The 12431-nt window shown below is 41.2% G+C and overlaps 1 protein-coding gene across 2 annotated transcripts in view; it reads left to right on the forward strand.

The window, feature by feature from the left end:
- The first annotated feature begins 202 nt into the window (after window positions 1-202).
- Window positions 203-12431, forward strand: part of LOC134575709 (pulmonary surfactant-associated protein D-like) — a 132974-nt gene continuing 120745 nt past the window's right edge. For both annotated transcript variants that reach the window (XM_063435081.1, XM_063435082.1), the window contains exons 1-3: window positions 203-311; window positions 414-589; window positions 2530-2637. In XM_063435081.1, the coding sequence (XP_063291151.1) occupies window positions 421-589; window positions 2530-2637 (277 nt within the window). In that variant the 5' untranslated portion in view covers window positions 203-311; window positions 414-420. The remainder of the gene's footprint in view (window positions 312-413; window positions 590-2529; window positions 2638-12431) is intronic.

Genomic DNA, 12431 nt, shown 5'->3' on the forward strand with positions numbered 1-12431 from the left:
ACAAAGAGCATATAACTACTCCATGAACCAATTTGAAATATTTTAAAGAATTGCATGTCTTGCAATGTTTACTTTTTTAGAGTCCAGCAGAGTGCAAGTGATTTCACAAGGTATTCTAATATAAACAGGTCAAGACATTGACCTTCTGGGAGTTAACAAAGTTCATTATGGTAATTCCAAGAAATCAATATTCGCTATTTCATTTACTTTGCTGCTGACTTGTAACTTTGTAGGTAGAACAGCAGGGATCTGAGAGAACCATATCACTAGATACATTTGCTGTTGCTATACTTTAACAGCTTTTGAGAGAGGTGAGGATTTTGTGAGTTTGGTAGACACAATACAGCACTATTGGCTTTAAGAAGGTTGTCATAAAGTTGTTGATTACTAAACAGTTTTTCTTTTATTTTTAGGTTCATCATGATGTACTATTTATGGATGCATTCTATTATTACAACTGCAATCATGATGGTGTTGTACACGCAGGCTAATTCAGAAATACCAACTACATGTTCTGTCGTTCAGGGTCTTCCAGGTCTTAATGGCAGAGATGGGAGGGATGGAACTTACGGACAGAAAGGAGAGCCAGGTTAGAGCCAATCTATGTTTTTTTTTTTTTTAGAGACTTTTGCATATTTCATGTAATTCAATAACAGTACATAACGTGTTTTATACCTGTTTATTTTAGCAGTAGAATAGGGACACAAAGCATAGTGTTTTGAATCTGAATATGAAATTTAGGAGTTGATATAGAGAAACTAGGCAACAATGTGCAATTTAAGTCTGCAGTTACTAAAGTCAGTAATATATTATCATGTAAAAACAGGGGCATTAATGCCAGGGATGAAAACATAATGTTGCCTCTTTATAAATCACTGGTAAGTCCACACCTTGAATATGTGGTGCAATTCTGGGCACCTGTTCTAAAGAAGGACATTATGGACATTATGGCAGAGGTGGGCTACAAAATTAATACAATTAATAGATCATTTTAGTTAATAAGAAGATTAACAAATCTGAATCTCTTTAAAAGAAAAATCTCTTTAAAATGGTGCCTCAGAGGAGATATGATAGCAATATACAAATATATTTGGGACCAATACAAACTATTGTCAGTAAACCTATTCATGAACAGGACTATACATAGGACACACATTTAGACTGTAAGAAAGGGAATTTAGCCTAAAGCAAATGAAAGGTTTCTTTATGTGCAATAAAAGTTTTTTTTAAGAACAATAAGTATGTAGAATCATCTGCCTGAAGAGGTTGTTTTATTAGAGTCTATTGAGTTGTTTAACCCCTTAAGGACACATGACATGTGTGACATGTCATAATTCCCTTTTATTCCAGAAGTTTGGTCCTTAAGAGGTTAAGCAGCAACTGGATAATGTCATGATTGGTAGGGAACCCTAACTCGCAGACAGGACACAATAGACAGAATTGCAATTTCGGTCCTTAGAATGGCTGGGCTATGCAAAAGGAGAGTTAAAGTACAAGCCAAGGTCAAAGGGAAACAGAGAGATGGAATATCAAGAGACAAGCCGAGGTCAGGGAGCACAGAAGAAAGTGTAAACGTAAGAAAAGCCAAAGATCGGTAAACAAGATATCCAGACAAAGTATAATGCACAATTGGGCTAAGTAAAGGCCACACTAGGGCACTGAGGCAAGGGGAAAGTTAGCTTATAAACACACAGGGTGTGTCTTATTGGCTAACCTCCAATAATCACAACACGTGGGAGGTGTTTCTTCCCTCTCTTGTGATCTCTGAAGTCATCACTGTGTGCCGTGTCACATGACTGGGTTCGGCACACATATAAGGAAGCTGCCTTGGAGCGTGCAGCATCAGAAACACTGTCAGTCTGTGGAGCGGTGGTGGGGACAGCCGCAAGCAGCGGACAGGGACCGGAAGACGCTGCTCGCAGTGATGGGTAGCCAAGGATGCCGCAAGCAGCACGGGGCAGGGCACCTGACAGATAAATACTTGCAAAAACATAATAATCAGGAATATAATTTGTAATTTGTGGGATAATAGCTTCTTTATCTAAGTAGAGATCTGTGTGGGGTCAAGAAGGATTATTTTGTAGTTTGTTGCAAAACTGGAAGCGCTTCAAACTGCAGTTTTTACTTTCTTTTGGATCAAGAGCAAAAACCGATGTGAGAAAGGCTGAATTTGATGAATGTTGTTTTGATGGACGCTCTTTTCAACTATGTAACTATGTAACTAAAATGTGTCATCAGCAAATTTAAAGGCAGATACACTGTGTGTCTATATAGAGTATTTGAAGTGGCTCTGTTAACAAAAATAAGCAACGGATAAACTGTATCCTTGTGTAATACTGCCTATATGTTGTGCACTTGTGTTATTTAAATAATGTGGAAATAAATACATCAAAACTCTATTTCCTGAGAGTACACTCTAAGAAATATAAAGCATGATTTTAATTTTCATTGACTTTTATTCCACCATACATTCATTCTGCCATAGAAAGCCGTAAATAAAAATCTAAATCAATGTATATTTAACTTTAGGACGAAGTGGGGAGATGGGAAATCCTGGTATAAGAGGTATTGCAGGACCTCCTGGAAAAGTAGGACCTAAAGGGGATCAAGGAAACATAGGAATCCCAGGTTCTGCAGGTAACTATTTATCCTAACAATTCAATTGTTGATTAGTTTAAATTTCTAAAATTATTGCAATTAAAAGGTATGGTTTAAAAAACTCCCTTTAGTACATCTTTTGTGAACTGATCAAATGTCCATTATATATTTATTCTACTTGTTTATTCTCTAAACCTGTAGGTACTAATGACAAAATAATTCCATCATCACAATCCAGCCTTTAAATGTAATAATTTAACTCCTTAACAATGTTAGGACTTGTCATGCCATCCTACAAAAGGAGGGCTCTAAGCATAGCATGCCCTAATGATCGTGGTCTCACGGGAGACTAAATACTGTAATTCTATATATGTATATATGTATTATTTTTTACATAAATAAGTGATTTTATTAATTATATATTGAGGAACCTGCCTGACAATCCAGACAGACAGCACAGAAAATTAAATTAGCAAGCCCTATATTTGACCCTGAAACTTTCCAAAACTCCATAAAAGGATGAAATTTTCTATATCTATATATGTAAAACATATATTGATGATGATGATAACATTGGTCAAAGAGCACAACTTTTCCTGTCTGAACAGTAAATTCCATTAATCACATTTTTATAAGCGGCTGCATACCTGACATTACCCCCCCCCACCTGAAGAACACCCACCGGACAGGCAGGACAAGGCTTGAGGGGAATTTTGGAGTGCAAAAATAGCTAATCTTGCGGCCAGCATAATGCTTGAAACGGTCAGCAGCAGTTGTCTTGAGTGCTATTAATGAAACAACGTAAATATAATTCCAAGGACTGGTTAGCCCTCTCAGCTGTACCATTGGTCTGGGGGTGGTAAGAGGATGAAAAAGACAATTCAATCCCTAATTGTTTATTGAAGGCCCTCCAAAACCGAGACACAAACTGAGAACCTCTGTTAGATACTATATTGTGAGGAATGCCAAGCAGATGGACATTTTTTTCATATAAAGATTAGTACCAGGTCTTGAGATGACGGCAATTTCTTGAGAGGAATAAATTGAACCATTTTAGAAAAACGGTCCACAACCATGAGAATGGTGGTATAACCGTTTCAACTATGAAGTTCAACAATAAAGTCCATGGACAAGTGGGACCATGGGACCTCAGGAATAGGAAGAGGTTGTAACAAGCCACAAGGAAGTTTATGAGGTGCTTTGGAAACCGCACAAACAGAACAAGCCTGCACATATTCCTTAACATCCTTCCTGAGGGAATACCACCAAAATTACCTCATGATAGCAGAAGTGGATTTATTAATACCTGGGTGACCAGCAGACACATTGTCGTGAAACACCTTCATGATATTAACCCTTTCCCCCAATGGAACAAACAGTTTGTCCTGAGGTTTACCGCAGGGCGCCTGAGACTGAGCCTCCATGATGGAGCCAAGCAGTGGAGAGGACAATGAAAGGACAGTGGACGCAATGATACATTCCAGGGGAATGATATGGGACATTTCTTGCTCTATTGACATTGACATTTTTTGAACCAGGTCTGTAAGTGATAAGAAAATTAAAGCGAGAAAGAAATAGAGACCACCTAGCTTGTCTAGAAGATAATCGCTATGCATCTCCTATGTAAGAAAATAAGAATAGATTCACACACACACTGAAAAAGGTGCAATGTATAAATGTACCACCTATTACAAGTATAAACACTGTAGTTTCATCTGAAAAACAAATGAGATATACATAGTGCTTTCCATAAAATAAAGTATAAATAGTTTAAAATATATGTGGAATAAACTCACAAAGATGGAGCCACATAGGCTCTATGTACATCGCCCTTGGGTGCCTGTCCAGGCTCTCGATATGCTTCTATGAAGAACTCAGAGTCCACAATGTTAGAATATATAGATACCAATTTATTAAATATTATAATTAAAAATATAAGGAAATATATATATGTAACGGATCGACGGGCACCCCGACTGGGTACCTCCGTTGAAGGATGCTCCTAGCGTTTCCTGAGGACTCCAAGCACTCTGGCAGACACCACAATCACCAAACTGGAGAAGCATATGAGTACTCTCAAGCATATGAATGCTATAAACAGCTGAATAGGCAAAACCATACGAATATGTTTAGACTCCTAGCAGTCAAACTGGAACAGCATACAATAAATCCTTCCCCAATAATGAGACGACACTTCACTTTGAGGGTTAAGCAGGAACTGCAGATTTATTCACACCACCTCCTTTTAAGACATCCTCCCATGCAAGGGTGGGATTTACAATAATGATTACAATAGCCAATCCCATAGATGTTACCTCCCATACATCTCCTCCACTTAGATTAACACTTAACCTAATTATACAGTACACACTTTTCCCCAATTCTTGGATGTACCCCAAATATGGGGGGTACACCTTTCAATCCAAAATTCACCCAGATCAGACCAGGGGTTCGGGAGTTATGGGCAGGTAAAGATTTGACTGACCGCATGGGTAAAGTATCCGAAAATAGTTCCATGTATTTTGGCCCTGCGGTCGGTCACAGAAAAGGGAATGAAAACACACAAATTGACTGGGTTATGGAGCTTGGGGAGGATTTGTATGAATCCCCTTGTTCGTGGGATCCTTTCTACCGAACGGCGGGCCATTTGGTAGTTTCTGCACGAATTGCTGGAAGTCTGGAGGTCTCAGCGGTGTTTGCCTAGTCCAGTGCCCGATTTTAGTTCCAGATACTCGACGGCAAAACACCGCTGTTCGGGAGTTTAAGATGGCCGTCGCCACGTGTTTGTTTCCCGAATGGTGGCCACCCAGAGGACAAAGAACACATTACATAGTATGCAAATTACCCGTTTGCAACATTGTTGCAACCGGTAATTGGAGGCACACTTATTCCTGGGTGGTCTGGTTGTTCGGTAGTTTCACTCAATATAATGAATGGAGTGATTCTACCGAACAATCAGTTGAATGCTGCATACACATATACAATTTAGCCAAACACACAGAAACATACATAATATAAAAGACATCCTTACTGTAATCTGCTACAAAGTCTTAAAGGGGTATTGTTCCTAAAAGTCATATGTCCACGGATGGCCCTTAAAGGGCCAGTAGCAGCAATATAAAATACCACATGCCCAAATATTGCATTCAAATGTACAAATTTACCAGGGGCCATAGTCAGCAGGTAGGAGGCGGGCAGCCAGGCCTCTCCAATGCCCAGTGGCGAGGCGGGTTCCGCCACAATATATTAAGGGACAAAAGTAAGGCAGGTATTGAAGTATAGTATTGCACAGTATTGCACCACAAATATGGCCAAAAAGTGAAAGCAGTAAAAATACAAAGGCATGTAAACATAAAATACCGCCAAAAGGAAAGTCCCAATAAAAGTCCAGTGGTAGGCAAACGCGTTTCAGCCCTAGATAGGGCCTTCCTCAGTGCTGTATCACTGGAAAATCTTCAGGGTTTAAATACCCCTCTTGATATGTTCAAGCTGTTCCGGCTGTGGTTCAGGAATATTGCCGATTGCATCATTTCCGGTTCGGCAAAATCACATGACTTCCGGTTTGACGTGGTCACATGATAGTATTGCGTTCCACCGTGCGTTCCATACACAGGCATGGTGGAAATAGTCTCAGTAAAGTCCATACTAATAGTGGGCACTTGCCCATATGTGCAAATAAAATATAAGTTAAAAAAGGAGACAAAATCTAAAACAGTAAATAAACTGTGAATAAATAACTAATAAAAAAAAAGGACATATGTTAATATAATATGCATGAAAGATAAAACATATAAAATGAAGCAGAATGAATGTCTAGAGGGAAGAGAATGCCCAATAAAATATACCGTATATACTCGAGTATAAGCCGACCCGAATATAAGCCGAGGCCCCTAATTTTACCCCAAAAAAACTGGGAAAACTTATTGACTCGAGTATAAGACTAGGGTGGGAAATGCAGCAGCTACTGGTAAATTTCTAAATAAAATTAGATCCTAAAAAAAATATATTTATTGAATATTTATTTACAGTGTGTGTATAATGAATGCAGTGTGTGTATGAATGCGTATGTTCCCCATGTGCTCCATAATGCAGGTTTTTAAACTTCTGGTGGCATACCCACATATTGGAGCCCACAGGGGCACCAGAGTGATACCGGAGAAACTGACGGAAGCCAAGCACAGAGAGATGGACACAGGTTTCTTCAGGAAGGAAGAGATTCTTTATTGGATCACCGATCGGGACTCAGAGGGACTAATGTCACCAAAGTACAGCAAATTCTGAGCCCCGGACAATAGTGCAGGCTCCTTATATAGGCACATAACTCCTCCCATATTAAGCTCCACCCGCACATTCTCTTAACCAATCAACACAAATAAGAACTAACTTCCTGTTTGACCGCATGGCTTGTCCAGCACAATGGAGGAGGGGGAATACTACATCCTGTATTCTTGCACATGCTCCGTACACTACTGATCGTATCTTGCCTCGTGCAACCAACTGATCGATACGTCAGCATATGCACGTACACATGCCACGTGGTAATCTCGGCCTACTAAATTTATTTTTACCGAGATTCCACCACATTCCCCCCTTTGATGCCTCTTGATATTTTACAATTACTTGAGGCATCACTTAACCTTGGTTTGCTTACACCGCAAGTTACCTTGAACCAGACCAGACTTATCTTATGATGTGAATCTTTTAGCACTCATCTTCCTGCATTGGTTCTCCCTGATCTAAAGCCTTATACTTATAAATCACCATTATCTGTGCAGCAGCCTTCCTCTCTGCTATATTTCCTATCAGGCTTTGCACAGACCTAACTACTAGGGGTATAAGACACGGCAGGAGTAGACACAACATTAAAATTAGTAGGACTCCACCTACCACTGCCTTAAGCCCTCCAAACCACTCATACCAGCTACCAAACCAACTACTTGGATTATACCCTTTCCATACCTGAGTAGGCACATGCGCTAGTTTAACCATATGGCTTGTAAGCTCAGCTATTGCTTGCCCTTCGTCATCTATTTGAAGACAGCAATTGCTCAGGTTAAACTTCCCACATACACCTCCCTCTACTGCCAAAAGGTAATCCAAGGCTAATCTATTTTGGTAGACTGCTGTCCTCATCCTGGTGTTATGCTTCGCTAGAAGATTGAGCGCCTGTGATGTTTCGTTAGTAATAATCTCAACCACCGCCTGTAATCTTATAATACGGTTGAGCATATAAATAGGGGTTCTGTAACCAAAGGTACCATCCTCAGCCCACGTGGCTGGCCCATAATAATCTATGATACGCTGGGGAGGCCATTCATTATCTTCCCAGGTGCCTATCTCTATGGGTCCCCTTTTCTTCCTATGATTCACATCATACACTTTAACACCTAAAGTCTCACCTGTTTCAATCGGTAACAAGAAGAAGGATGGTTTGAGCATACCCAACACACATGCCCCTTCCCAGTCCTGTGGCAACTCCGAATAGGCTTTCTTACCACAGATCCAGTACAAATTTGCTGGGGCTCTCCAGGTAGATGTGATGGATAAATCAAACCACACATCCTTTAAATTGGCGTATCTAGCAAACGGGTTAGATGGTTCTGAGACATTTGAAGCCGACCACCAAGTTGTATTCTTTGTATCATCATCATAAGCTTTTTGCCCTAGACAAGTTAATTCTCCTACAGAAGTATTATACATTATTCCTTTCCTTGCTATGCAAACATAACCTATGATGGAGGTCTTTAATCTCCACTCAGATTTACCTCTAACACTCATATGATAATCGGCTTGTGTAGATATTAATTGGTCAACTGCCTCAGAACCGGACATTACCTCCTTTGCTTCCCAAGGCCATTGGTCTCCCATGTTAGTACCTCCACACACATAGCAGTTGGTAACATTAAGACTACCGGCAATGCTTTCGGCTAAATCGATGAACAGGTTTTTAGCATTATGGGGGATCTTATTATCTATACTCATCTCTTCATAAAAGGAATGGTATACTTGATGAGTTTGGGAGGATACCGTATCAGTCTCTATCCCTATAAACAATAATGTCCCAGGATCTAAACCCGTCCCGTATATCTGAAACCCAAATAAATTGCCATATTTGTCTAAGAACTTATCGGGGTTATTTATAAGTATATGGATGGGATTACATTCCATAGACTTACAATATGGGCTAGTCGGCAACTTAGTCACTATCATGTCTTTATCTACTGTCTGTCCCCAAGTCGCCCACCCCACACAAGACCAATATGGGCAAAAGTTATAGTCTTTATTTGGGCATCTAGGACTCACATATTTATTTTTACTACTGGGACAAATATATTTATCATTAGACCCATACGTCCTCTCCCATCTAAGATCCCCACATACATTCCACGGCTTTCTACCACTCGATATCGCTTTACACGCATCAAATAGCAGAACACCCGAAGAATGTACGGATTCTAACACCGTCTTATTAATTAGGGTCCCCTGAGGATCTCCATTCCTGAGAGTCAACCAAATTGTACGAGGTTGATACTCCGGACTGAAGCACTTAGGTTCTCCTACTCCTAAATGGCACACACTATAGTCTATATTTAAGTATCTACATCTCGATACATCTCCTTTACACTCGTATTGTGAATGCCAAATTAGGGTTTGAGAAATATGGTTACCTGTTCTCGTAGTCTTAATGCATACCTCACAGCTAGGAGTGTCGGTACCTCTACCTTCCTGAATATAAAAACACATATAAATAAACACTATCAAAAGCACATCTTTCGCCGTCATCCTCAGTCTTCGTCCGTGCGAAGGCACCTCAGCTTCCAGGATGTGAGGGCTGCAGGGAATGGAGTTCTGCTCGTCTTCACAGGAGTCCCTTCGAGACTTTCCTGGCTTATATACTATGTGTTGGTAAGCGGACAGGCTTTATTATGGCCTTCTCACTCACGCACCAAATCCCAAAAATAATAAAATTTGTAATCCACAATAGTTCCTCGTTACTCCGACTGAGTAGTGCGTTTTAACCGGATCTTGCAGGGATTCTCTGGATCTGCTGTAACTTGCCAAGAATCGACTGCTGCTGGTTTAACCCTGGAGTGATGTATCCACGGAGTCACTTCGGCTACTTTTATCGCTGTAGGGGTAGACAAAAGAACAACATAAGGACCTCTCCACTTGGGCCCTAACGGTACATTATTCCACTCTTTAATCCACACTTGATCTCCTGGATGATAACTATGAACAGGGGGATAAATATTCACAGGTAATCTATCTTGTACCCATTTCTGTACCTCCTCCATAGTCTTACCCAACTCTACAACCTGCTGCCGGGTAATTCCTTCTCCCAACTGACTCAAATCCCCCCTTAAGTTACCAAGTACGGGAGGTGGTCGCCCATACATGATTTCAAAAGGAGAGAGGCCCATCCTTCTGGTAGGGGTACTGCGGATTCGCAATAAAGCTATGGGTAAGAGAACGTTCCACTTAAGTTGGGTTTCCTGACACATTTTAGCCAACTGGTTCTTAATAGTTCTATTCATTCTCTCTACCTTACCAGAGCTCTGGGGTCTATATGCCGTATGAAGCCTCCACTTTATACCAAGCATATGAGTCAGTTGTTGTAGGCACTGATGAACAAAAGCTGGACCATTGTCCGATCCTATAGAACAGGGTAGTCCATATCGGGGTATTATTTCTCGTAGCAGGAATCTCACAACTTCTCCTGCTTTCTCTGTACGAGTAGGACATTCTTCTACCCAGCCTGAATAGGTGCACACAATTACCAGCAGGTAACGATGTCCACCCGATTTAGGCATCACTGTAAAGTCTATTTGTAGATCGGACATGGGGAGTCCCCCCATAAACTGGACTCCTGGTGGCTTTACTGGTCCTTGTCTTGCATTATTTTTAGCACACGTTACACATCTTCGTACAATGGCCTGAGTCAAGTTGGACAATCTTGGTATGTAGAAATGTTTTCTGAGAGATTCCTCAGTACTGTCTCTCCCAGAATGTGTCCCGTTATGATAATTTTGGACAATTTCTACCGCTAGTGATGCTGGTATGACTATTCTTCCATCTTCTAGCTGATACCACTTGTTCTCCAAATACTTTCCCGGTTCGGTCTTTAACCACTCCTCTTCTTGAGCTGTATAAACTGGAGTCCATTGGGACAGTGGAGTTGGTATAAGAGCAGCTATATGCCCCACATACTCCTGTCTTCCTGATTCAGCAGCGCGCTTAGCTGCACTATCTGCCATCCGATTTCCCTTGGTTACATCACCATCTCCTCTCAGATGCGCTCGACAATGTATGATACCGACTTCTTTCGGCTCCCACACTGCTTCCAATAGTTGTAGGATTTCAGCTGCGTACTTGATTTCTTTGCCTTCTGAATTCAGTAGTCCTCTTTCTTTATACAAAGCTCCGTGGGCATGAGTGGTTAAAAACGCATACTTAGAGTCCGTATAGATATTCACTCTTAAACCTTCAGCCAATTGTAACGCTCGTGTCAGTGCTATCAGTTCTGCCTTTTGTGCTGATGTTCCTTTCGCCAGTGGCCGAGCTTCTATCACCTTGTCTATTGTTGTTACTGCATATCCTGCATAGCGGATCCCTTCTTTCACATAACTACTGCCGTCGGTATAATATTGAACATCGGGGTTCTGGATGGGAAAATCACGAAGATCTGGTCTACTTGAGAATACTTCATCCATTACTTCCAAACAATCATGTTGACTTTCAGTAGGTTGTGGCAAGAGGGTAGCTGGATTTAAGGTGTTTACAGTCTCTAAATGCACTCTTGGGTTTTCACACAACATTGCTTGATACTTGGTCATACGGCTGTTACTAAACCAATGATTTCCTTTGTAATCCAACAACGTCTGTACTGCATGTGGGACTCGTACATAAAGTTCTTGACCCAGAGTGAGTTTATCGGCTTCAGCTACTAGCAGGGCGGCTGCAGCTACGGCTCTTAGACAAGGTGGAAGTCCGCTGGCCACTGCATCCAATTGCTTAGACATGTAGGCAACAGGTCTTTGCCATGATCCCAAGTATTGTGTCAATACTCCCACAGCCATTCTTCTTTGCTCGTGTACATACAGGTAGAATGGTCGTGTGTGATCAGGTAGACCTAATGCTGGGGCACTCATCAAAGCCTTCTTCACATCTTCAAATGCCGTTTGCTGTTCTTGGGTCCATAAGAAGGGGTCGTGCTCTGTACCTTTGATAGCTGCGTACAGAGGTTTTGCCAGTATTGCATAGCTGGGAATCCATATCCTACAGAAGCCTGCTGCCCCCAAGAATTCTCGCACTTTTCTTCTATTCTTGGGTATTGGTATTTGGCAGACAGCTTCTTTTCTCTCTGGCCCCATAATTCTTTGACCTTCAGAGATATGGAATCCCAGATATTTGACAGTTGGCAAACACAACTGAGCCTTCTTTCTAGACACCTTGTATCCTGCCTTCCAGAGAATGTGCAGTAGATCGTGCGTTGCTTGCTGACAGATTTCTTTTGTAACTGCTGCTATCAACAAGTCATCTACATATTGTAACAATACACACTCTCCTGGCATGGACTCGAAATCCAGTAGATCTTGACTTAGGGCTGAACCAAATAGGGTAGGTGAATTTTTAAACCCTTGGGGCAGTCTTGTCCAAGTCATTTGGCGTTTTGAGCCCGTTACAGCGTTCTCCCATTGGAAAGCGAAAATACATTGACTTTCTGCGGCAATTCGGAGGCAAAAGAAGGCATCTTTGAGGTCTAAGACTGTAAAGTAGGTAGCCCCGCCCGGAATTAAAGCGAGCAGGTTATATGGATTGGGTACAACTGGATG

This window comes from Pelobates fuscus, chromosome 10 (genome assembly GCF_036172605.1).
Source record: "Pelobates fuscus isolate aPelFus1 chromosome 10, aPelFus1.pri, whole genome shotgun sequence".
NCBI classification, from domain to species: Eukaryota; Metazoa; Chordata; class Amphibia; order Anura; family Pelobatidae; genus Pelobates; species Pelobates fuscus.